General features: G+C 44.4%; 1 protein-coding gene across 3 annotated transcripts in view; it reads left to right on the forward strand.

Moving 5' to 3' along the window:
• The first annotated feature begins 735 nt into the window (after nucleotides 1-735).
• LOC139373873 (protein MTSS 2-like) overlaps nucleotides 736-25,991 on the forward strand; it is a 36,694-nt gene continuing 11,438 nt past the window's right edge. For 2 of the 3 annotated variants that reach the window (XM_071114971.1, XM_071114979.1), the window contains exons 1-3: nucleotides 736-1,238; nucleotides 6,797-6,858; nucleotides 7,305-7,378. In XM_071114971.1, coding sequence (XP_070971072.1) covers nucleotides 1,170-1,238; nucleotides 6,797-6,858; nucleotides 7,305-7,378 — 205 coding nt within the window. In that variant the 5' untranslated portion in view covers nucleotides 736-1,169. The remainder of the gene's footprint in view (nucleotides 1,239-6,796; nucleotides 6,859-7,304; nucleotides 7,379-25,991) is intronic. The other variant, XM_071114985.1, reaches the window with a different exon arrangement.

Raw genomic sequence — 25,991 nt, forward strand, 5'->3', positions numbered from 1 at the left:
GTTACTACATGATTCCATATGTGTTATTTCATAGCTGTGATGTCTTCACTATTATTCTACAATGTAGAAAATAGTACAAATAAAGAAAAACCCTTGAATGAGTAGGTGTGTCTAAACTTTTGACTGGTACTGTATATACAGTGTGCATACATAGGCATATTATTTATTCAGCCGATGATATAAGGTAGTGAAATATAAAGTTGTTGTACTTTCCTTGAGGGCGAAGAAACAGTGAAAAAATGATTTAACCTGCAAAATTCCCCAAACATTTTGGCTTAAACTATGTTCAATTTAATGCACATCTTTCTGTTTTTTATTCCCCCCAGTAAAATTGGCATATATAAGAGTCCAAAGGCCAACAAAAAAATATGTATTTATAGCCTAAAGAGGTTGAGGTTCCTTTAAATTGAAATATATTTGCTTGAAATAACACACTATGCATATGTGAATGCATGGTGTAGTCATTGTTGATTCATTATTACTATGTATTATAGGCTACATTGTATTGCTTGTAACAATAACTCCAGACTGATACAGTATATGATGAACAGGCTCGTGCATGCTGAATGCACATTTGAAGCTGGGGATATCCTTTCTTTTGCTCTTCAGAGTATCCTTGAATGAGAAGACAGATTCACTTTTGTTTGGATAGGGGGTGTCCCTCCCTCCACGCTTCATGTGACAAAAAAAAAGACCGCCCCCCTTCAATTCCCATGGATCGAATCACAGAACCCCAGCTTCAAGACATCTGTTCCTCTACAAGAGAGCATGTCTCGCATTCAGAGCTGTGACCGACTGTCTGTCGTGGTACCCTACATTTTCCCGTGATTATCAGCCGAAAATGAAAATAGACGTTGACCCAAACTCACCCTGCTCTTCTTTTCGCAGTTTATAGACCGGAGGGAATCGGAACGAGGGTTTTGCCTCCTCTCCATCACTCGCGCCCAAGCAGAGAGAGCAACCGCCGTGCGTCAACCCGGTGCCATAGAGTAGCAGATTTATTTTTGTCTGCCCTCTAGCCGGGAGTTTCGCATCCTCCGCGTCTGGCTTGGAGGGTGAAGGACAACGAAGAGCTTATTAAAATATCGTGATATCCGATGTGTGAATATTTAGCGTTTATGGACATTTATTTTCTCGCATTCAGTCATCGTTAGAAGACGACTGTCATAATGGAGTCAGTGGAAAAGGAGTGTGGAGCGTTGGGTGGATTATTCCAAGCTATCGTCAACGACATGAAGGTACCAGAGCTCGATGAAGTCGACAGTTTTTCCGACCTATTGCATGGATAATCTGACTAAATTTACTGCCTTTGTTTCCTCTCATATTCTGTACCGCCTCACTGGCTATGCGAAAGGAGAAATTGTGATAAATATTTTTCCTTTATGTTACTTGCCTAGAGTGGCAGCTGCTCTGATGACGACCAACATGTCTTTGAATATAATCAAGCTGTTGATAGTTTGAGTTAATATTTGTAGGTTATAGGCTACAGAATTTGTTATACAATTGTTCCATTGAAAATATGAGTTAGCCTGTACTTTTCAATAATTAAACATACTTTAAAAGGAAGTCAATAACTGAATACCAGAGTAATGACTGAACAGATTAGACAGTGTTCCAACTGATCCACTGCTAAATCAGTAATGGTTACAACAAACAACTGTAATTGTGGATGTCTTATTGGATATATGGCAGCTCCCTAACCTAATCATAACAAAACATGACAAACAACTGCTGTGACAGGGACATAACAAGTATGAGGCACACACTGATCACATAACCCATAACATGTTTTTATTTTAGTGTGTGTGCCTACACATTTTCCAATGTCTAACATCAGGCCAATAATGGAGAGGGGTTAATTGATCCAATTTGGCGACCCCTTCTCATCCAGGAAAGCAGCTCTTTGACAAAGACGTGTCAAATGAAATGGCCAGTTTGGCCACTAGGCTGTGATCCATGTTGACCATGGTCTGACTCGCAAGATTATGGTCCCAATGCAGTGTCCACCAAAAAAGATTATGTCGTCTCTCTTTATAGTTAGATACAGGGAGGGAGGGAAGCCTATTCAGATTTTGGTCACAATGCAGTGTCCACCAGCAAAGATTATATCGTCTCTCTTTATAATTAGATACAGGGAGGGGAGGGAAGCCTATTCAGATTATGGTCACAATGCAGTGTCCACCAAAAAATATTATGTCGTCTCTCTTTATAATTAGATACAGGGAGGGAGGGAAGCCTATTCAGATTATGGTCACAATGCAGTGTCCACCAAAAGATATTATGTCGTCTCTCTTTATAATTAGATACAGGGAGGGGAGGGGAGCCTATTCAGGTCAAGCAGGACAAGTTCACATAGGTCGAGCAGTGGCCTAGTTTGGTCTGTTGTACAACAGATGGAAAGTGTGAACTGGCATAGTAATATGGAGTACAATGTTAGGCCATAAATAGGATTAGGAGTTTTTCTTGACCACACGATCTGACCAGGAACAACTCTGGGCCCCAGTTATAAACTATATAAATATAGAAAGTGTCACATCATCTGACCAGGAACAAGTCTTGGTCCTAGTTATAAACCTTTTATCTATCTCTATATATAATATATAAAATGTGTGAGTGTATACAGTGGAGAGAACAAGATTTTGATACACTGCCGATTTTGCAGGTTGTCCTACTTATAAAGCATGTAGAGGTCTGTAATTTTGATCATAGGTACACTTCAACTGTGAGAGACGGAATCTGAAACAAAAATCCAGAAAATCACATTGTATGATTTTTAAGTCATTAATTAGCATTTTATTGCATGACATAAGTATTTGATCACCTACCAACCAGTAAGAATTCCGGCTCTCACAGACCTGTTAGTTTTTCTTTAAGAAGCCCTCCTGTCCTCCACTCATTACCTGTATTAACAGCACCTGTTTGAACTCGTTACCTGTATAAAAGACACCTGTCCACACACTCAATCAAACAGACTCCAACCTCTCCACAATGGCCAAGACCAGAGAGGGTGTAAGGACATCAGGGATAAAATTGTAGACCTGCACAAGGCTGAGATGGGCTACAGGACAATAGGCAAGCAGCTTGGTGAGAAGGCAACAACTGTTGGTGCAATTATTAGAAAATGGAAGAAGTTCAAGATGACGGTCAATCACCCTCGGTCTGGGGCTCCATGCAAGATCTCACCTCGTGGGGTATCAATGATCATGAGGAAGGTGAGGGATCAGCCCAGAACTACACGGCAGGACCTGGTCAATGACCTGAAGAGAGCTGGGACCACAGTCTCAAATAAATCCATTAGTAACACACTACGCCTGGATTAAAATCCTGCAGCGCATGCAAGGTCCCCCTGCTCAAGCCAGCGCATGTCCAGGCCCGTCTGAAGTTTGCCAATGACCATCTGGATGATCCAGAGGAAGAATGGGAGAAGGTCATGTGGTCTGAGACAAATAGAGCTTTTTGGTCTAAACTCCACTCGCCGTGTTTGGAGGAAGAAGAAGGATGAGTACAACCCCAATAACACCATCCCAACCGTGAGGCATGGAGGTGGAAATATCATTCTTTGGGGATGCTTTTCTGCAAAGGGGACAGGACGACTGCACCGTATTTAGGGGAGGGTGGATGGGGCCATGTATACCGAGATCTTGGCCAACAACCCCCTTCCCTCAGTAAGAGCATTGAAGATGGGTCGTGGCTGGGTCTTCCAGCATGACGACACGAAACACACTGCCAGGGCAACTGAGGACTGGCTCCGTAAGAAGCATCTCAAGGTCCTGGAGTGGCCTAACCTGTCTCCAGACCTGAACCCAATAGAAAATCTTTGGAGGGAGCTGAAAGTCCGTATTGCCCAGCGACAGCCCCGAAATCTGGAGAAGGTCTGTATGGAGAAGTGGGCCAAAATCCCTGCTGCAGTGTGTGCAAACCTGGTCCAGAACTACAGGATATGTATAATCTCTGTAATTGCAAACAAAGGTTTCTGTACCAAATAAAGTACCAAGTACCAAGTTCTGCTTTTCTGATGTATCAAATACTTATGTCATGCAATAAAATGCAAATTAATTACTTAATCATACAATGTGATCTCCTTGATATTTGTTTTAGATTCCGTCTCTCACAGTTGAAGTGTACCTATGATAAAAATGACAGACCTCTACATGCTTTGTAAGTAGGAAAACCTGGAAAATCGGCAGTGTATCAAATACTTGTTCTCCACACTGTATATAGAATTATTTATGTCCTTCCTCTCTCTAGGCTTCTCTGCCTCTATAAGAGGCTCAGGCTGGGATCCAGACCTGAAATTATAAAGTCGAATTTGAACTCAATTACTTACCAGGTTAAGTAAGGTCATGTCATTAGGTACACAGTATTATGTGTGTCTATTGATAAAACGTATGTCTCTGAGTAGGTGTGCTGATCTAGGATCAGGGCCCCCCTGGTCCATTCATTATAATCTAAAAGGCTAAATGTATCCTATATCAGCACTTCTACTCTGATCCCTGATATTGATCATCTACTCACAGTGGCTAACTGGCCATGGCCACTCGATAGCCTACCTTCTATTTATGGGGCGTAGTTTGCCAAGCACTGTAAGATGCTCAATGAGAAGCACTAAATATCAGCATTTCATACATTATTATTTTGTCATTGTGTCTACGGGAGAAAGACAACATTTAGAGAAAGGGACCTATTGATAATCAGCTGGAATCAATGGTCCAGATACAGAACCTTACTCAGCAGTCAGCTCATCTGGCACGTATTCACTAGGGCATGCAATGGAAAACATCAAGTGTATTGCAATGGATAATGTAAATTAGCGTTTCTTATTGAACAAGTCCAAGTAGTCCCTCCCTGTTTTATTCAGTTTTCTACCGTTTGGTGCCTAATGAATACTACCCTGGTACATAGTGCTTGGCTTCCTCCCGAGCCAGTCAAGGAGAGAATTAGCCGTATGGCTGAACCTGGTGTAGGCTAGGTACACACTGTCAGTGTCGCAGCCTGTAACTCTGCCAGTGTATCACTGACTCCCCTATATCCAACAGTGCAACATGACACAGACAAGCCGCTAGCACCTGATGCAGTTGTATAACAGCCTGCTCTGCTCCCTTCAGATGAATTCATTAACTGAGGAAGGAAGGATCTGCCTGGATTTTGGGAGCTGTGTGTGTGCATCTTTCTTCACTGCGCTGCATGGATATCTTAACCCTGCTTTCACCCTGCACCCTCAGCTGTCCTGTCTCAGCCTCCTCCTGCCATTGTCAAGAGGCGTAGGGCTGAAAAGCTAATTAGCCACCTGTTGCAGTCCAGTGAAGACAGACGGAGAATGGCGAAGCATGAGGAAAACATTTTAATAGTGAATGTGATAGTCTTAATAGAGAAACCTGATCACTTTGTGAGGAGTTCATTTTCTCATAGAAGGATATCTTGAAAACAGGGAATGATCACTTCTTGGATATGATGACGAGAGAAATAGGAGTTGAGTGAATGATCTGGGATGTTTCTTTTGCCTATTTTCCCCTTTCTCTGCAGTCTTTTCACTTATCTGCAAGAGAAGCTTGTGAATATGTATATAGACAGCCTGTGTCCCTCTCTCTGGTCTCTATGAGGCTCAGGCTGGGCTCCGATCCTAAGCGTGTTTTGTGTTTTGGCTGGGGCCTGGAGTGAGGAAGGCAGGCAGCTGCTGGGGCCTGTAGGGAAGCACACTCTTAGAAAAAAGGGTTCCAAAAGGGTTCTTCGGTTGTCCACATAGGATAACCCTTTTGGGTTCCAGGTAGAACAGTTTTTGGTTCTAGGTAGAAGCCTTTTGAGTTCCATGTAGAACCCAATAGGGTTCTAACAAAGGGTTATCCTATGGGGACAGCTGAAGAACCCTTTTAGGTTCTAGATAGCAAATGTTTTTCTAAGGGTGCAGGCTGCTGCTGGGGCTCAGGGCTGGAGGGAGGCAGGCTGCTGCTAGGGCTCAGGGCTGCAGGCTGCTGCTAGGGCTCAGGGCTGGAGGGAGGCTGGCTGCTGCTAGGGCTCAGGGCTGGAGGGAGGCAGGCTGCTGCTAGAGGTCAGGGCTGGAGGGAGGCAGGCTGCTGCTGGGGCTCAGGGCTGGAGGGAGGCAGGCTGCTGCTAGGGCTCAGGGCTGGAAGGAGGCAGGCTACTGCTGGGGCTCAGGGCTGGAGGGAGGCAGGCTGCTGCTGGGGCTCAGGGCTGGAGGGAGGCAGGCTGCTGCTGGGGCCCAGGGCTGGAGGGAGGCAGGCTGCTGCTGGGGCCCAGGCCTGGAAGGAGGCAGGCTGCTGCTGGGGCTCAGGACTGGAGGGAGGCAGGCTGCTGCTGGGGCTCAGGACTGTAGGGAGGCTGGCTGCTGCTGGGACCCAGGCTTGGAAGGAGGCTGGCTGCTGCTGGGGCCCAGGCCTGGAAGGAGGCAGGCTGCTGCTAGGGCTCAGGGCTGGAGGGAGGCTGGCTGCTGCTGGGGCCCAGGCCTGGAAGGAGGCTGGCTGCGTGTCCTCAGGGAAATCTGATCCTTAAAGAGCAGGCACACTACCTGCCCTCCCATATTTCCCCCTCCCTCCCACACACCCCAGCTTTGCCCTGCAGTGAGTCAACAGTGAGTCAACTGTATTTTCAGCATGGTTAGGTAAGAGAGAATATGCAAGCTTGATTGGATGATGATGTATTATGTTGTTCTGAGTCATATGAGAAGGCTGAGCACAGGTTTTCCAAAGTGCTGGTCCACTGGAACAAAACATGGTGTGTGTGTGTGCGCGTGCACGCACGCCAAAGGTTTAAACTAACATTTGATTCCTCTTTCATCCAGAGTTCATATCCAGTGTGGGAAGACTTCAGTGCCAAGGCCACTAAACTACACTCCCAACTCAGGTGAGACCTTGATTCTACAGTATGTCTGAGACTGACTATCATGTCCTATCCATCCCACCTTCAACAGATACAAGTTGGCATTTATTGGGATGACATATATACTGGAGGCAAGCTCTGCAGGGTAATCACTAGCTGGCACAGCCACAAAGTCATAACATCGGATTTTAAACCTAACCTGAACCTGAACCCTAACCTGAGCCACACTGCTAACCTTATGCCTAAGCCTAACGTTAAATTAAGATCACTAAGCTAATTTTGTTTTCATACATAATCACAATATACTTTGCACAGCTCTGTCTTCAGGACAAGATTAATCCCAATAAATGTGAACCTGCTCAGTAGACTTGCTACTCTAACTGTCCAGTGTTGACATTCTGGTCTATTCATAGTTTCTAGTCACTGTTGAGGTTGAATACTGACTGCTGTGTCCTCCTGTGTACTTGTAGGACTACAGTTCTGTCAATAGTGACATTTCTAGATGCCTTTCAGAAGGTGGCAGACATGGCGACCAACTCAAGAGGTAAGGAGAAAAAAGCATGATGAGTGACTAAGGGCCTCTTAAACAGTAAAAAAAAAGTGGTTTCCTATCTCTGTCTCTTTTCCTTTGACTGCACTAATCTGAAAACACAGGAGAAGTGAGACCAGAACCAACCTAATTGATTCCTATGTGCTTTTGCTTTCACTTGTCTAGTTCTTTCACACTGAATGAATAAAATAAGAAGAGGGAGAAGCCACTTCAGACTTTTGGGAAGTACACTGTGTCTGCTCTCTGCAGTATGTAGGCTCTTTGCTCTATGAAGTGTTCCTTCCTCCCTTGATTCTTTCCTTGATTCTATCATGACATGATTGTAGGAAGGATACATTTCAAGAGTATTTGAATAGGGCTTATATACAGAGTCCATTCTCCAACATGAAGACTCATGCTGGGTGAATCTACATGGAGACAGCCCACTAAACTGATCAAACTGAGCTCATTATATGTAGGGCTGGTGATGAGGATGTGTTGTGATCTGCTTGGTTACTGTATGGAGCGGCAGACAGATCCTCTGTAGAGCAATGATTAATACAATTCTCCACCCGGTTGATCACCGAAAGCAGTATTTAGGTGAAAAATCTATATACACACACACACACACACACACACACACACACACACACACACACACACACACACACACACACACACACACACACACACACACACACACACAACTAATGATAGTTTGCTGAGCATCTACAGATGGACTATCCAAATATAGTGTTACCATGAATATTGATACACCAGCTAATAACCAAACATGTCTCCATCCCTGATGAGGCTGCATCACTAAACCTAAAGTGAGCTTAGGTGCTGTAACAATGGGCCGCAAGGTGTGATGAGGCTGGCCAATGGCCCACAAATAAAAAGTCCCAGTACATCTGTCATCCTTACAGCAGGCGAGCTCTCAGAGGGGCTGGATCCTGGCAACATCTGGCAACCTGAACCTGTTCTCGCTAGTAATGTTCTGACTGTGCCAGGGCAACAATTCAAAGAGAGGGAGAGAGAGAGACTAATTACTTTAAACGCTTACTGATAGGACATGATTATAATCTCTATCACTCATGTGCCAACTCACACTCCAATCCCTCTTCCAGTGACCTTAGCTGTAGGATTAGACAGACACCATGGAATCCATGGCAGCAACATCTGAATGTGGCATATACAAACAGTATGGAGAGAGATGTTATAAAACTAAAGATTAAAGAACAATGCCAGGCAAGCTCAATCAAGCCCAGATCAAATATTTGAAACTATTTTAAATAGTATTTGAACTCAGGTCTTTCGGAAGACACACAGCATCCCACTGATGCCTGTGTCTATGTAAAGTAGATGGAGGTTTTGAATGTTTGTTTCTGGATCATTAGCAATATGTCAGTGAACCAATTCCATTCCATTTGTCCTCTGGGAGCCCTTTTGTGCTCAGCGCCAGTCAGCGGACTTCACAACTGCAGCCATTCATTTGGAAGGAGGAATGTCGATATTTATTTTAACCGGCTGGTGCTGGAGAACAAAGACCCTTGAACTCTCACTGCAGGCTGGGTAGTGGTTTGGGTCATTTCACCTCCCCCAGTTGATGGTACTACCGGGTTCTCAGGGTTCTCTACAAGTGTTTAAATTGCTGGTTCAAGTCAGGAAGATGTTATAACAGTGTTGTAGAGAGCGAGAGAGACAGAAAGAAAGAGAGTATGAGAGATAGAAAGTGTTAGTCTATGTGTGTGTGTTTATTAGTCTGTGTGTTTGCGTGTCTGTGTGTGTGTCTGTCTAGGGGTTATTGCGCCACAGGGATCTGCTCTGTGGTATGTAGTGTTGGCCATCAGGCCTGATTACCTCTCAGCATCAGGGGATGGACCACAGCTGCTGGCACAGCTGGAGATTTCACCACGTTCTTCCCCTCTAATCTAGCCCTGACACACTCACCCCATAACCCCTTTAACTCACTACCCATCCCACACACTTACAGTATTCTGTCACTCCATTTACTCATCCTGTCTTCTGCCTCTCATTCTGCACTCAACCAAACACCCACCTGTCACTGGTCTGACACCCACAAATTGAGAGAGGGAATGAGAGGAGAGCAAAGCAGGAGGAGATGAAGTACTGCTTGGAAATGGACACTGGGTATTATTGGGAAATAGTCTATTTATATCACCATAATCACTGACAGGAAAAGTCTCCTGCATCTCTCTCTCTCTCCTTTCTTTCTCTTTCTCTGTCTCTCTCACAATGTATCTCCACCCAGCTCTCTCTCCTTTCTCTCCCTCTATCTCTCTCTGTCTTTCTCTGTCTCTCTCTCTCTATGTATCTCCACCTAACTCTCTCTTCTTTCTCTCCCTCTATCTCTCTCTGTCTTTCTCTGTCTCTCTATGCATCTCCACCCAACTCTCTCCTTTCTCTCCCTCTATCTCTCTGTCTCTCTCTCTTTCTCCAGCTTGGTCTGGGTTCAAGTCTGGGCTCCCAGCCGTGTGCCATGTTTTGAAACTTTATGTGCACATTTGGTCACCTACAAACAAGCAAGATTTCTGGCTCTCACAGACCTGTAACTTCTTCTTTAAGAGGCTCCTCTGTCCTCCACTCGTTACCTGTATTAATGGAACCTGTTTGAACTTGTTATCAGTATAAAAGACACCTGTCCACAACCTCAAACAGTCACACTCCAAACTCCACTATGGCCAAGACCAAAGAGCTGTCAAAGGACACCAGAAACAAAATTGTAGACCTGCACCAGGCTGGGAAGACTGAATCTGCAATAGGTAAGCAGCTTGGTTTGAAGAAATCAACTGTGGGAGCAATTATTAGGAAATGGAAGACATACAAGACCACTGATAATCTCCCTCGATCTGGGGCTCCACGCAAGATCTCACCCCATGGGGTCAAAATTATCACAAGAACGGTGAGCAAAAATCCCAGAACCACACGGGGGGACCTAGTGAATGACCTGCAGAGAGCTGGGACCAAAGTAACAAAGCCTACCATCAGAATACATTACGCCGCTAGGGACTCAAATCCTGCAGTGCCAGACGTGTCCCCCTGCTTAAGCCAGTACATGTCCGGGGCGTCTGAAGTTTGCTAAAGAGCATTTGGATGATCCAGAAGAAGATTGGGAGAATGTCATATGGTCAGATGAAACCAAAATATAACTTTTTGGTAAAAACTCAACTCGTTGTGTTTGGAGGACAAATAATGCTGAGTTGCATCCAAAGAACACCATACCTACTGTGAAGCATGGGGGTGGAAACATCATGCTTTGGGGCTGTTTTTCTGCAAAGGGACCAGGACGACTGATCCGTGTAAAGGAAAGAATGAATGGGGCCATGTATCGTGAGATTTTGAGTGAAAACCTCCTTCCATCAGCAAGGGCATTGAAGATGAAACATGGCTGGGTCTTTCAGCATGACAATGATCCAAAACACACCGCCCGGGCAACGAAGGAGTGGCTTCATAAGAAGCATTTCAAGGTCCTGGAGTGGCCTAGCCAGTCTCCAGTTCTCAACCCCATAGAAAATATTTGGAGGGAGTTGAAAGTCCGTGTTGCCCAGCAACAGCCCCAAAACATCACTGCTCTAGAGGAGATCTGCATGGAGGAATGGGCCAAAATACCAGCAACAGTGTGTGAAAACCTTGTGAAGACTTACAAAAAACGTTTTACCTCTGTCATTGCCAACAAAGGGTATATAACAAAGTATTGAGAATCTTTTGTTATTGACCAAATACTTATTTTCCACCATCATTTGCAAATACATTCATAAAAAATCCTACAATGTGATTTTCTGGATTTTCTTTTCTCATTTTGTCTGTCATAGTTGAAGTGTACCTATGATGAAAATGGCAGGCCTCTCTCATCTTCTTAAGTGGGAGAACTTGCACAATTGGTGGCTGACTAAATACTTTTTTGCCCCACTGTACCTCTGTGTACAGGGGTTAGTGTGGGTAAGTAAAGTTAGCCTGGATTTTAGAGTGGGTGATTTAGTCCTCCATATTTTGATCAAGGTGAGCGGGGCATTCACATTGGGGAGAAAGTGAGTTACTATAGGTCCCCAATTCTGCCATATTTGGATGAGAGAAGGTGAGTTCTCCATATATGGGTGAGTGAGGGAGAATGGGGAAGTTAGTACAGACAGTGAATGAGGGTGGATGGGTTGGAATTTCCAAAGCTCTCTGGAGGGAGGGAGGGGCGTACAGTTAATCCTCTTATAGCTCCAACACACATAACAGAGTGGGTTTCCTCTCTTCAGATTAACAGAAGCAGATCCCATAGCTTTAACATACACACTACAGTCTGCTGATCACTGTCATGGGAGGTGTGTGTTCATATACACAGTACTGAAGCTAAGTGTACTGTATGCTAGATCTAAACACACACACTCACATATACTCTTTTCAGATTAATTCACATACACAATTGTCTAGTCAATCAATATACGCAGATCAGCATATGCTCTCTCCCTCCCTTTTCTCTTTCTCGCTCTCTCGTTCTCTCTGTCTCTCCTAGTAGATCAGTGTGTCAGTGAGGCAGTAATCCTGCTTGGCCGCTGTGCTTCTCTGGGTTGGCAGATGGCACTGATATCCTAGCCCGGCATCTGGACAACCTGAAGATTACTGTCAGCTTTACCATCATAGCAGTGGAGCTATTGTTAAAAAAAACAGTGGGCCCTTGTGATATGGGGAGTCTAGTTTTAATGGGGAGATGTGGATGTAGGAGTGTGTACTAGCCTGGTTCCAGATCTTTTCATGCTGTCTTGTCAACTCCTATGGTCATTGTTGGCCAGACAGCACAAACAGATCTGGGACCAGGCTAGGAATGTACTGTATATAGACGAGACACAATCTGTGTTGTGTATAGGCTATGTTATATGATGTATGTGTAGACTGGAATATGTATGGGACCGGGTTATTTAGATGTGGACATTGTGTGCAGGGTATTTGTTGTTGAATACATGGTTATTGCGTGATGCTCTTCACCATGGCAGGCTATTCCTACTGATTGTATTGTATTGCTCTTGAGTCTTGAATGAACACCATCGTTACAGCGGTCTGTCCGTCCGTCTGTGTCCGCCCGACGGTCTGTCATGGCTGTGGTGGCTCTGAGTTCCCATGTGCTTTCAGAAGCATTAACCTCAAGGCCTGTGCTAACCTGCGGTCGCCTCCTAAACCCCGAAATGAACCATTCCAATGATTATTATTACTACAGAGAACGGGAGGAATGGAGGGAAGGGGAGAATAATACTATAGAAGGAGAAGAAAAAAAGTCTCTCTTGGCTCTGTGTAAGGAACACTCTGCAGGCAAATACCGAGCAAAGAAGACAAACATGAGAGTTGAGGAGAACACTGTGTTCAGCTTTATCCTGTAAGGACCGGGTGGAGGGGAGCAAGGGATAGCAGGAGAGGGAAAACAAATGGGAGAGAAAGAGGGACTGAGAAAAGAATGCAAACTAAGGCAATGAGGGAAGAGAGTGAGTGAAGGAATAAAGATACGGCTTGGATCATGGAGTTAAGAGCGTGTTTCTCAACCGGTTTAGCAGGACTCTTTGGAGATCCCATTGGGATCCCTTAAAGGGATACTTTGGGATTTTGACAAGAACCATTTATCTACTTCCCCAGAGGCAGATGGACTTGTGGATACCATTTCTATGTCTCTGCGTCCAGTATGAAGGAAGTTAGAGGTAGTTTTGCAAACTAGCGTTAACGCAATGTTTGGAAAATCTATGGCAACAGCTGGCATGCTTCCTGTTGCCATCAGAAGAGGCTGGTGGGAGGAGCTATAGGAGGACAGGAATGGCTGGAATGGAATTAATGGAACGGAGTCGGGCATGGTTTCCATATGTTTGATACCACTTATTTCATTTCAGGCATTTCAATGAGCCTGTCCTCCTATAGCTCCTCCCGCCAGCCTCCACTGGGTACCATAGACTGCCAGTCTTTGCGCTAACGCTAGTTAGCAATTGCGCTTAAGCTTGTTAGCATCTTCCTTCAAACTGCATGCTGAGATATAAAAATGGCAGATAAAGGGCTTCATTGCCAAATTCCCAAATAATCATTTTAATAGGTGGAGGCAGACATATCTTCATGGGTGATATCTACAGTATTACCCAATCTGCTCACAGTGAAATTGACCTTGAAAACAAGACAATGGAGGAAGGACACATGGATGGAGCACAGAGAGTGAGACTGGAAGGCTACTTGTTGTTCGAGACTAGAGTGAGGAACCTTTTAATGGTCAACTAGAACGATACGTAAGACAGACATCAGTTTCTCAAAAACATTAGTGAAAACAATGAGAGTCTATAATATTATACACACTGGTGGATCGCATCTGATTGTGATCCAGTGACTGTAGACTGTGGTGGGTCCCTCCAGCATCACTCCCTTAGGTCAGGGTGTCCCTGACGGTCAGCTCTATGGCAACGCTCCGTGCTCTGGAAAAACAGTCTGGGGAATAGGCCTATACATCTCCTCGGTCTCCCTCTCTCTTTTGTCAATTTTTCACTCTCTTATTTTCTTTCTTTCTTTTTCTTTCCTTCTCTCTCTCTTTCTATCTTCCTCTGTCTCGTAAAACGTGGTGTTTTTCTCCTGCGTAGCTCCCTGATGAAAAGCACATCTGGAGAAAAGAGAGACAGACACAGACAGGATTATTTTTAGCAACACTTATGTCCCAAGGCAGGAAGCTCCTTCAGCAGTAAATATCTCTACCTCCTCCTCTTCCTCCTCCTGTCCATCATCCTAATACAGTCCAGAGGGTGTTATTGACTGCATAGTCCACACCACACTGGAGGTTGTGGAATCTGTTGGTTGTGAAACTGTATAGTCTGTTAATAACTTATGGGCCATAACCTGGGCCATAAGGTGGCCTGAGTCTCACAAAGACAGACAGGCTGGCAGGCAGACAGACGATAGATAGACGCACGTGCACACGCACACATACATTGAAAAACCTGGCATCCATGGCTGCACCTGCAGTGGACCAGTTCCGTTGTCCCCTTATCCCATCACTCGTCAGCCCATCCTCAGTCTATTGCCTCTTTTATCTTCTCCTCCTCCCCATCTTCTTTCATCTATTCAATGGCCTCCGCTGTGTCTCTGCCAGCTTGCTCTCTGAACCTCTTAAAAAAAGGGGTGAGAGTGGGTAAAGGGAAGAGCTTGTGTTCAAATCAGTCTGATTATCGTCAGCGGTCACTGCTTGGCAAAGGTGCCAACGTGAGGTGTAACAACGTAATCCTTTGAAGTTTGTGCTGGAAGAAACTTATCTTTTGCACTAGGATATTTCCATAGCTAACTAGCTGGATAAGATTCCTATTTCTTACATTTATTTATTTTCACCTTTATTTAACCAGGTAGGCCAGTTAAGAAAAAGTTCTCATTTACAACTGCGACCTGGACAAGATAAAGCAAAGCAGTGTGAGACAAACAACAACACAGAGTTACACATAAACAAAGGTACAGTCAATAACACAATATAAAAAACATCTATGTACAGTGTGTGCAAATGTAGAAGAGTAGGGAGGTAGGTAATAAACAGGCCATAGAGGCAAAATAATTACAGTTTAACATTAACACTGGAGTGATGGATGTGCAAGTGATGATGTGCAAGTAGAGATACTGGGGTGCAAAAGAGCAAGAGGGTCAGTAATAATATGGGGGTGAGGTATTATTTAAAGATTGGCTGTGTACAGGTACAGTGATCGGTAAGCTGCTCTAACAGCTGATGCTTAAAGTTAGAAAGGGAGATATAAGACTCCAGCTTCAGTGATTTGGTGGGTCAGAGAATCACCAGCAGCAAGAGCGACATCATTGATATATACAGAGAAAAGAGTCGGCCCGATAATTGAACCCTGTGGCACCCCCATAGAGACTGCCAGAGGTCCGGACAACAGGCCCTCCGATTTGACACACTGAACTCTATCTAAGAAGTAGTTGGTGAACCAGGCGAGGCAGTCATTTGAGAAGCCAAGGCTATTGAGTCTGCCTATAAGAGTGCGGTGATTAACAGAGTTGAAAGCCTTGGCCAGGTCGATGAAGACGGCTGCACAGTACTGTCTTTTATCAATGGCGGTTATGATATCGTTTAGGACCTTAAGCGTGGCTGAGGTGCACCCATGACCAGCTCGGGAACCAGATTGCATAGTGGAGAAGGTACGGTGGGATTCTAAAAGGTTGGGGATCTGTTTGTTAACTTGACTTTCGAAGATTTTACAAAGGCAGGGCAGGATGGCTATAGGTCTATAACAGCTCGGGTCTAGAGTGTCTCCCCCTTTCAAGAGGGGGATGACCGCGGCAGCGTTCCAGTCTTTGGGGATCTCAGGTGATACGAAAGAGAGATTGAACAGGTTAGTAATAGGGGTTGCAACAATTTTGGCGGATAATTTTAGAAAGAGATGGTCCAGATTGTCTAGCCCAGATCATTTGTAGGGATGCAGATTTTTTTTAGCTCTTTCAGAACATGAGCTGTCTGGATTTGGGTGAAAGAGAAGCAGGGGGCTTGGGCAAGTTGCTACAGGGGGTGCTGAGATGTTGGCCGGGGTAGGGGTAGCTAGGGGTAAAGCATGGCCAGCCTTAGAAAAATGTTTATTGAAATTATCGGAGATTTATCGGTGGTGACAATGTTTCCTATCCTCAGTGCAGTGGGCAGCTGGGAGGTGGGTGCTCTTATTCTCCATGGACAGTGTCCCCGAACCTTTTGGAATTAGTGCAACAGCATGCACATTTCTGTTTGAAAAAACTAGCCTTAGCTTTCCTAACTGACTGATTATATTGGTTCCTGACTTCCCTGAAAAGTTGCATATCGCGGAGGCTATTTGATGCTAATGCAGAACGCCACAGGATGTTTTTTGCTGGTCAAGGGCAGTCACGTCTAGGGTGAACCAAGGGCTATCTATATCTGTTCTTAGTTCTACATTTTTTGAATGGGGCATGCTTATTTAAGATGGAGAGGAAAGCACTTTTAAAGAGCATCCAGGCATCCTCTACCGACGGGATGAGGACAATATCCTTCCAGGATACCTGGGCCAGGTCGATTAGATAGGCCTGCTTGCTGAAGTGTTTTAGGGAGCGTTTGACAGTGATGAGGGGTGGTCGTTTGACGACGGACCCATTACGCAAGCAGGCAATGACGCAACGATCACTGAGATCCTGGTTGAAGACAGCAGAGGTGTATTTAAAGGGCAAGTTGGTCAAGATGATATCTAAGAGGGTGCCCATGGTTACGGAGTTAGGGTTGTACCTGGTAGGTACCTTGATAATTTGTGTGAGATTGAGGGCATCTAGCTTAGATTGTAGGATGGCCGGGGTGTTAAGCATGTCCCAGTTTAGGTCACCTAATAGTACGAGCTCTGAAGATAGATGGGGGGCAACGGTGAGAGACTTGTTTCTGGAAAGGTGAATTTTTAAAAGTAGAAGATCGACTTGTTTGGGCACAGACATGGGTAGTATGAAATAACTTTGCAGGCTATCTCTGCAGTAGATTGCAACTCCGCCCCCTTTGGCAGTTCTATCTTGTCGGAAAAGGTTATACTTAGGGATGGAAATTTCCGGATTTTTGGTGGCCTTTCTAAGCCAGGATTCAGACACGGCTAGGACATCCGGGTTGGCAGAGTGTGCTAAAGCAGTGAATAAAATAAACTTAGGGAGGATGCGTCTAATGTTAACATGCATGAAACCAAGGTTTTTATGGTTACAGAAGTCAACAAATGAGAGTTCATGGGGAATGGAAGTGGAGCTAGGCGCTGCAGGGCCTGGGTTAACCTCTACATCGGAGGAACAGAGGAGTGATAGGATAAGGGTACGGCTAAAGGCTATAAGAACTGGTCGTCTAGTGCGTTCGGAACAGAGAGTAAAAGGAGCAGGTTTCTGGGCACAGATGAATAGATTTAAGGCATAATACAGTAGAGATAAACCTAGGCATTGAGTGACGATGAGAGAGGTTTTGTCTCTAGAGACACCATTTAAACCAGGTGAGGTCACCGCATGTGTGGGAGGTAGAACTAAGTCCTATTGATCAGGGTGGGAGGCTCTACAGTGAAATAAGACAGACAGTCACTAACTAGAACAGCAATGGACATGGCATAATGACATTAGGGAGAGGCATGCACAGCTGAGTGATCATAGGGTCCAGTGAGTAGCTAGGCGAGCTGGAGACATGGCGATTCAGACAGCTAGCGGGCCGGGGCTAGCAGAAGGGCCTTAGGGGGACATCGCGATGGAAGAGTCAAACCCACTCTGATAGTTACATCGGCAGACAAGTCGTGATGGATCGGCGGGGCTCCGTGTAGGCAGTAAAAGGGTCCAGACCAATTGGCAAAATAGGTATTGTAGCCCAAGAAATTGGCTGAGGGACATCTTCAGCTTCCTGGGAGGTGAGCCTAGCTCGGGGCTAGCTCCAGGCTAACTGGTGCTTGCCTTCGGGACAGAGACGTTAGCCAGGAGTAGCCACTTGGAAAGCAGCTAGCTAGCTGCGATGATCCAGTGTAAAGGTTCAGAGCTTGCGGTAGGAATCCGGAGATGTGGTAGAAAGAACAAAAACTGTTCGATATGCTCGAGACAGGTAGCGGGCCGCGGCTAGCAGATGGGTCTTCAGGGGACATCGTGACGGAGGAGCCTGTTGAAACCCCCTCGGGCGGATTACGTCGGCAGACCAGTCGTGATGGATCTGCAGGGCTCCGTGTCGGCAGTTAAAGGGGTCCAGGCCAATTGGCAAAATAGGTATTGTCGGGGGAGCTGGGCCTAGCACGAGGCTAGCTCCAGGCTAACTGGTGCTTGCTTCAAGGGGCGGACATTCCTGGGAGCATAACAATGAGGAAGTTCTGTTCTTTATCTACCGCTGAACAGCCTCTATAAACATATTGATGTTTGACAGAAGAAGAACCTATCAGTCAGCACACTGAAAAACACTCAAGTGGTTTTAGCTAGCGGCAACTGGGCCATCCGCAACCGCAGGACTCTCCAGACTCTCCTGGAGGGCATACTACCTGCCCTCCAGGACATCTACAGCACCCGGTATCACAGGAAGGCCAGGAAGATCATCAAGAATCTCAGCCACCCAAGCCACGACCTGTTCACCCCGCTACCATCTAAGGTGGAGACAGTACAAGTGCATCAAAGCTGAGACCGAGAGACTGAAAAACAGCTATCTCCAGGCCATCAGTTTGGGCCGCCTAATTTGCCAGAATTTTACGTAATTATGACATAACACTGAAGGTTATGCAATGTAACAGGAATATTTAGACTTATGGATGCCACCCGTTAGATAAAATACGGAACGGTTCCTTATTTCACTGAAAGAATAAACGTCTTGTTATTGAGATTATAGTTTCCGGATTCGACCATATTAATAACCTAAGGCTCGTATTTCTGTGTGTTGTGTTATAATTAAGTCTATGATTTGATAGAGCAGTCTGACTGAGCGATGGTAGGCACCAGCAGGTTCGTAAGCATTCATTCAAACAGCACTTTAGTGCGTTTTGCCAGCAGCTCGTCGCTGTGCTTCAAGCATTGAGCTGTTTATGACTTCAAGCCTATCAACTCCCGAGATTAGGCTGATATAACCGATGTGAAATGGCTAGCTAGTTAGCGGGGTGTGCGCTAATAGCGTTTCAAACGTCACTCGCTCTGAGACTTGGAGTGGTTGTTCCCCTTGCTCTGTGGAGCGATGGATAACGCTGCGTCGAGGGTGGCTGTTGTCGATGTGTTCCTGGTTCGAGCCCAGGTAGGGGCGAGGAGAGGGACGGAAGCTATACTGTTACACTAGCAATACTAAAGTGCCTATAAGAACATCCAATAGTCAAAGGTATATGAAATACAAATCATATAGAGAGAAATTGTCCTATAATTCCTATAATAACTACAACCTAAAACTTCTTACCTGGGAATATTGAAGACTCCTGTTAAAAGGAACCACCATATGTTCTCATGTTCTGAGCAAGGAACTTAAACGTTAGCTTTCTTACATGGCACATATTGCACTTTTACTTTCTTCTCCAACACTTTGTTTTTGCATTATTTAAACCAAATTGAACATGTTTCATTTTATTTGAGGCTAAATTGATTTTTATTGATGTATTATATTAAGATAAAATAAGTGTTGTTGTAAATGTCATTGTTACAAATAAAATAATAAAGAAATCGGCCGATTAATCGGTATCGGCTTTTTGGTCCTCCAATAATCGGTATCGGTATCGGCGTTGAAAAATCATAATCATAATATATATATATATATATATATATATATACAGTTGAAGTCGGAAGTTTACATACACTTAGGTTGGAATCATTAAAACTCGTTTTTCAACCACTCCACAAATTTCTTGTTAACAAACTATAGTTTTGGTAAGTCGGTTAGGACATCTACTTTGTGCATGACACAAGCAATTTTTCCAACAATTGTTTACAGACAGATTATTTCACTTATAATTCACTGTATCACAATTCCAGTGGGTCAAAACTTTACATACACTAAGTTGACTGTGCCTTTAAACAGCTTGGAAATTTCCAGAAAATTATGTCATGGCTTTAGAAGCTTCTAAACCTGAAAGGCTGCTCAGCAAGGAAGAAGCCACTGCTCCAAAACCGCCATAAAAAGCCAGACTACGGTTTGCAACTGCACATGGGGACACAGATTGTACTTTTTGGAGTAATGTCCTCTGGTCTGATGAAACAAAAATAGAACTGTTTGGCTATAATGACCATCGTTATGATAGGAGGAAAAAGGGGGAGGCCTGCAAGCCGATGAACACCATCCTAACCGTGAAGCATGGGGGTGGCAGCATCATGTTGTGGGTGTGCTTTGCTGCAGGAGGGACTGCTGCACTTCACAAATAAGATGGCATCATGAGGAAAGAAAATGATGTGGATATATTGAAGCAACATCTTAAGACATCAGTCAGGAAGTTAAAGCTTGGTCGCAAATGGGTCTTCCAAATGAACAATGACCCCAAGCATTCTTCCAAAGTTGTGGCAAAATGTCTTAAGGACAACAACGTCAAGGTATTAGAGTGGCCATCACAAATCCCTGACCTCCATCCTTTATAAAATTTGTGGGCAGAACTGAAAAAGCATGTGTGAGGCCTACCTGACTCAGTTACACCAGCTCTGTCAGAAGGAATGAGCCAAAATTCACCCAACTTATTGTGGGAAGCTTGTGGAAGGCTACCAGAAACATTTAACCCAAGTTAAGCAATTTAAAGGCAATGCTACCAACTACTAATTGAGTGTATGTACACTTCTGACCCACTGGGAATGTGATGAAAGAAATAAAAGCTGAAATAAATCATTCTCTCTACTATTATTCTGACATTTCGCATTCTTAAAATAAAATGGTGATCCTAACTGACCTAAGACAGGGATTTTTACTAGGATTACAATTTAGGAATTGTGAAAAACTGAGTTTAAATGTATATATATATATATATATACACGAGTTTGTTTTGGGCTTCGTTCCCGTCATGTTCATAACGTACGCTATTTTGGGTAGAGAAATTTAAAAAACGATTTAGTATTCCTGTGCCTGTCTCCTATCATAATACAACGTCACAGAGACTGCTGCCCTGTGTTCATAGTCATTGAACACTGGTCACTTTAATAATGTTTACATACTGTTTTATCCACTTCATATGTATATACTGTATTCTAGTCAAGGCCCATTCTATATACAGTGCATTCGGAAAGTTTTCAAAGCCCTTCCCATTTTCAACATTTTATAATGTTACAGCCTCATTCTGAAATTGAGAAAATATTTTTTTCCCCACATCAATCGATATGCAATACCCCATAATGACAAAGCGAAAACAGGTTTTTAGAAATTTTTGCAAATGTATGAAAAATAAAAAACAGATACCTTATTTACATAAGTATTCAGACCCTTTGCTATGAGACTCTAAATTGAGCTTAGATGCATCCTGTTTCTGTTGATCATCCTTGAGATGTTAATACAAATTGATTGGAGTCCACCTGTGATAAATTCAATAAATTGGACATGATTTGTAAAGGCACACACCTGTCTAGATAAGGTCCCACAGTTGAAAGTGCATAAAAGAATGGCGCCGGAGGAGATGGCTGCCCTTTTACGGGCTCCCAAACAATTGTGCTATTGTGTGTGTTTTTTTCGTGTTATTTGTAACTTATTTTGTACATATTGTTTCTGCCACCGCCTCTTATGACCGAAAAGAGCTTCTGAATATCAGGACAGCGATTACTCACCTCGTACTGGACAAAGACTTTTTCTTTAATGAGTCGGACGCAAAGGATTTACTTCAGACAAGGCCCAAAATCCCTGTCATTTGCATTAAGAAGAGACAGAGATATCGGGGACGTAGGTCAGAGTGCCTTTGTAAGGATCTGACGGTGAGTGAGTAATCTGCCTTTTCAGTCCTATTAGCCAACGTGCAATCATTGGATAACAAAATGGATGAGCTCCGATCAAGATTATCCTACCAACGGGACATTAAAAACTGTTATATCATATGTTTCACTGAGTGGTGGCTGAACGATGACATGGATAACATACAGCAGGCTGGGTTTTCTGTCCATCGGCAAGATAGAACAGCTGCCTCCGTTAAGACAAGGAGTGGCGGTCTGTGTCTATTTGTCAATAACAGCTGGTGCACGAAATCTAATATTAAGGAAGTCTCAAGGTTTTCTTGCCTAAAGTAGAGTATCTCATGATAAGCTGTAGACCACACTATTTATGTTTTGCGTAGCTGTCTATTTACCACCACAAACCGATGCTGGCACTAAGACGGTACTCAACAAGCTGTATAAGGCCATAAGCAAATAAGAAAATGTGTCAATACAGGACTAAGATTGAATCGTACTACACCGGCCCCGACGCTAGTCGGATGTGGCAGGGCTTGCAAACTATTATGGACTACAAAGGGAAGCACAGCCGCGAGCTGCCCAGTGACACTAGCCTACCAGATGAGCTAAATAACTTCTATGCTCACGTCGAGGCAAGCAACACTGAAGAATGCCTGAGAGCATCAGTTGTTCCGGACGACTGTGTGGTCACGCTCTCCGTAGCCGATGCGAGTAAGCCCTTTAAACATCTCAACATTCACAAGGCCGCAGGGCCAGACGGATTATCAGGACGTGTACTCTGAGCATGCTCTGACCAACTGGCAAGTGTCTTCATTGACATTTTCAACTTGTCCTTGACCGAGTCTGTAATACCAACATGTTTCAAGCAGACCACCATAGTCCCTGTGCCCAAGAACACCAAGGTAACCTGCCTAGATAACTACTGGCCAGTAGCACTCACGTCTGCAACCATGAAGTGCCTTGAAAGCCTGGTCATGGCTCACATCAACACCATTATCCCAGAAACCCTAGACCCACTCCAATTTCTATACCGCACCAACAGATCCACCGATGATGCAATTTCTATTGCACTCCAAACTGCCCTTTCCCACCTGGACAAAAGGAACACCTACGTGAGAATGCTACTAATTGACTACAGCTCAGCGTTCAACACCATAGTGCCCTCAAAGTTCATCACTAAGCTAAGGACTCTGCAACTGGATCCTGGACTTCCTGACGGGCTCCCCCCAGATGGAAACCTGGCACCGTCCGTACGGTGAGCGCTCAGGACCTCAACCTCAGGCGCAAGTTCACCTTCCAACAGAATAATGACCCTAGGCACACATCCAAGAGACATCGGGACAAGTCTCTGAATGTCCGTGATTGGCCCAGCCAGACCCCAGACTTGAATGAAACATCTCTGGAGAGACCTGAAAATAGCTGTGCAGCGACACTCCTTATCCAACCTGAGAGAGCTTGAGAGGATCTGCAGAGAAGAATGGGAGAAACTCCCCAAATACAGGTGTGCCAAGCTTGTAGGGTCATACCCAAGTAGACTCGAGGCTGTAATCACTGCCAAAGGTGCTTCAACAAAGTACTGAGTAAAAGGTCTGAACACTCATGTAAATGTGATATTTCAGTTTTTAATTTTTAATAAATGAGCAGAAATGTTTTTTTTTTTTAAACTGCTTTTGCTTTGCCATTGTGGTATTGTGTGTAGATTGATGAGAAAAAAATAGATTTAATCCATTTTAGAATAAGGCTGTAACATAACAAAATGTGGAAAAAGTCAAGGGGTCTGATAATTACTGCTGTACACAACTTTTCTATTCATATACTGTCAATAAGTTCTATACATACCATCAGACTGACATTGCTCTTTCTAATATTTCTATATTTCTTCATTTATGTTAATTTTTGGGATTTGCGTGTATTGTTTTGTACTGTTATGTATTACTGTCCTGTTGGAGCTAGGAACATAAGCATTTCACTACACCCGCAATAACATCTACAAAATATATGTACGCGACCAATAAAATTAGATTTGACACGCACAGACCATGCTGAAGATGATGATGGAGGCCCCTGGCTCTAGTCCTGTAGCTCCTGGTGGGGCCAGTGCAGCCCCTATAAAGCCAGCCTGTTAAAGTAGTGATTCCCCTCCCCTGAGGATCACTGGGGATAATCAGGACAGGGGTCTGGGTCTGGAACCACTCACCAGTCTATGAGCCTGGTCTGCTCAACAATACTGTACACAACCACTTTTACTATGGTGGTATACAGCTATGTAGCTACCTGTGTGAGTATGTGCCTATACGTTCATCCACCTCTGAGATGTGACTATTTACGATGGCAGCTGTTATTTCTTACATTTTGTTATACACAGCTGGTTTGCGTAATGGTTATTTCCCACTTTGTCTGTGTTGAGGACATCCAGAATGGCAATTCCCTTCAATGTGCGTTGCATTGGATGGATCCATTTTAGACAGGCGTTAGTGAGGGGAGAGTTTGAGGCTATCCCAGTGTCTGCTCCAGCCAGGCCTGTGGTGTGGGCTATTTTGGTGGCTGTGGGACTCCAAGGCGTGGCGCCTAGAGCGTGTCCGCTCAGGGCCAGGTCTCCAGTATGCAGGAAGCCTGCTGTACAGGACCCCTCCAGGATGTAGCTGTCAGCTGATCCCTTCTGGGGGGGAAGGGAAGAAGAAGCTGGCAGGTGTGGATGGGAATGAGGGACGGAGTTAGGATGGAGAGGGGATGTGTGTGTGTAGCTGACAGTGACATTGGGAAGGTCTGTTATAGAGATAAAAGGTCCATTACTTCCTTCCTTCCTCCATCCACCTCCTCCTTCTTCGTTCCTCCTCCTGCCAAATCACCCTCTTTAGAGCTGATCTGCAGCTGTGGACGCCTCCTGTAGTGAAAAGACGTTGTGGAAAGAGCAACACTGAGAAAGTGTGTGTGTTTCCTGTGTATGTGTCCCTGTGTGTGTGTCCTGTGTGTGTGTGTGTGTCTCTCTGTGTGTACATTTCCATGTGCAATACTTAAATGTATACAAGTTTATGCTTAAGAATTTTAATCTTAAACCTTTTCAGCTGAAGTCCCAACTGAGAAATGTACTGTCCTCCCGTGACCCAAATCGTTCTCCAACTACTCAAACTGTAAGAATAAATAGTGTGTGATTATAGATGATTATATATACAGTTGAAGTCGGAAGTTTACATACACCTTAGCCAAATACATTTAAACTCAGTTTTTCACAATTCCTGACATTTAATCCAAGTAAAAATTCCCTGTCTTAGGTCAGTTAGTATAACCACTATATTTTAAGAATGTGAAATGTGAGAATAATAGTAGAGAGAATGATTTATTTCAGCTTTCATTTCTTTCATCGCATTCCCAGTGGGTCAGACGTTTACATACACTCAATTAGCATTTGTTAGCATGTCCTTTAAATTGTTTAACTTGGGTCAAAAGTTTCTGGTAGCCTTCCACAAGCTTCCCATAATAAGTTGGGTGAATTTTGGCCCATTCCTCCTGATAGAGCTGGTGTAACTGAGTCAGGTTTGTAGGCCTCCTTGCTCGCACACGCTTTTTCAGTTCTGCCCACAAATTTTCTATGGGATGGAGGTCAGGGCTTTGTGATGGCCACTCCAATACCTTGACTTTGTTGTCTTTAAGCCATTTTGTCACAACTTTGGAAGTATGATTGGGGTCATTGTCCATTTGGGGTCATTTTCCATTTGGGGTCATTGTCTTGAGATGTTGTTTCAATATATCCACATAATTTTCCTGCCTTATGATGCCATCTATTTTGTGAAGTGCACCAGTCCCTCCTGAAGCAAAGCACCCCCACAACATGATGCTGCCACCCCCGTGCTTCACGGTTGGGATGGTGTTCTTCGGCTTGCAAGCCTCTCCCTTTTTCCTCCTAACGTAACGATGGTCATTATGGCCAAACAGTTCTACTTTTGTTTCATCAGACCAGAGGAGTGCGCTTTTTGTCCTCATGTGCGCTTTTTGTCCTCATGTGCAGTTGCAAACTGTAGTCTGGCTTTTTTATGGTGGTTTTGAAGCAGTGGCTTCTTCCTTGCTGAGCGGCCTTTCAGGTTATGTCGATACAGGACTCATTTTTACTGTGGATATAGATACTTTTGTACCTGTTTCCTCCAGCATCTTCACAAGGTCCTTTGCTGTTGTTCTGGGATTGATTTGCACTTTTTGCACCACAGTACGTTCATCTCTAGGAGACAGAACGCTTCTCCTTCCTAAGCGGTATGACGGCTGCGTGGTCCCATGGTGTTTATACTTACGTACTATT

Source organism: Oncorhynchus clarkii, chromosome 2 (assembly GCF_045791955.1).
Source record: "Oncorhynchus clarkii lewisi isolate Uvic-CL-2024 chromosome 2, UVic_Ocla_1.0, whole genome shotgun sequence".
NCBI classification, from domain to species: domain Eukaryota; kingdom Metazoa; phylum Chordata; class Actinopteri; order Salmoniformes; family Salmonidae; genus Oncorhynchus; species Oncorhynchus clarkii.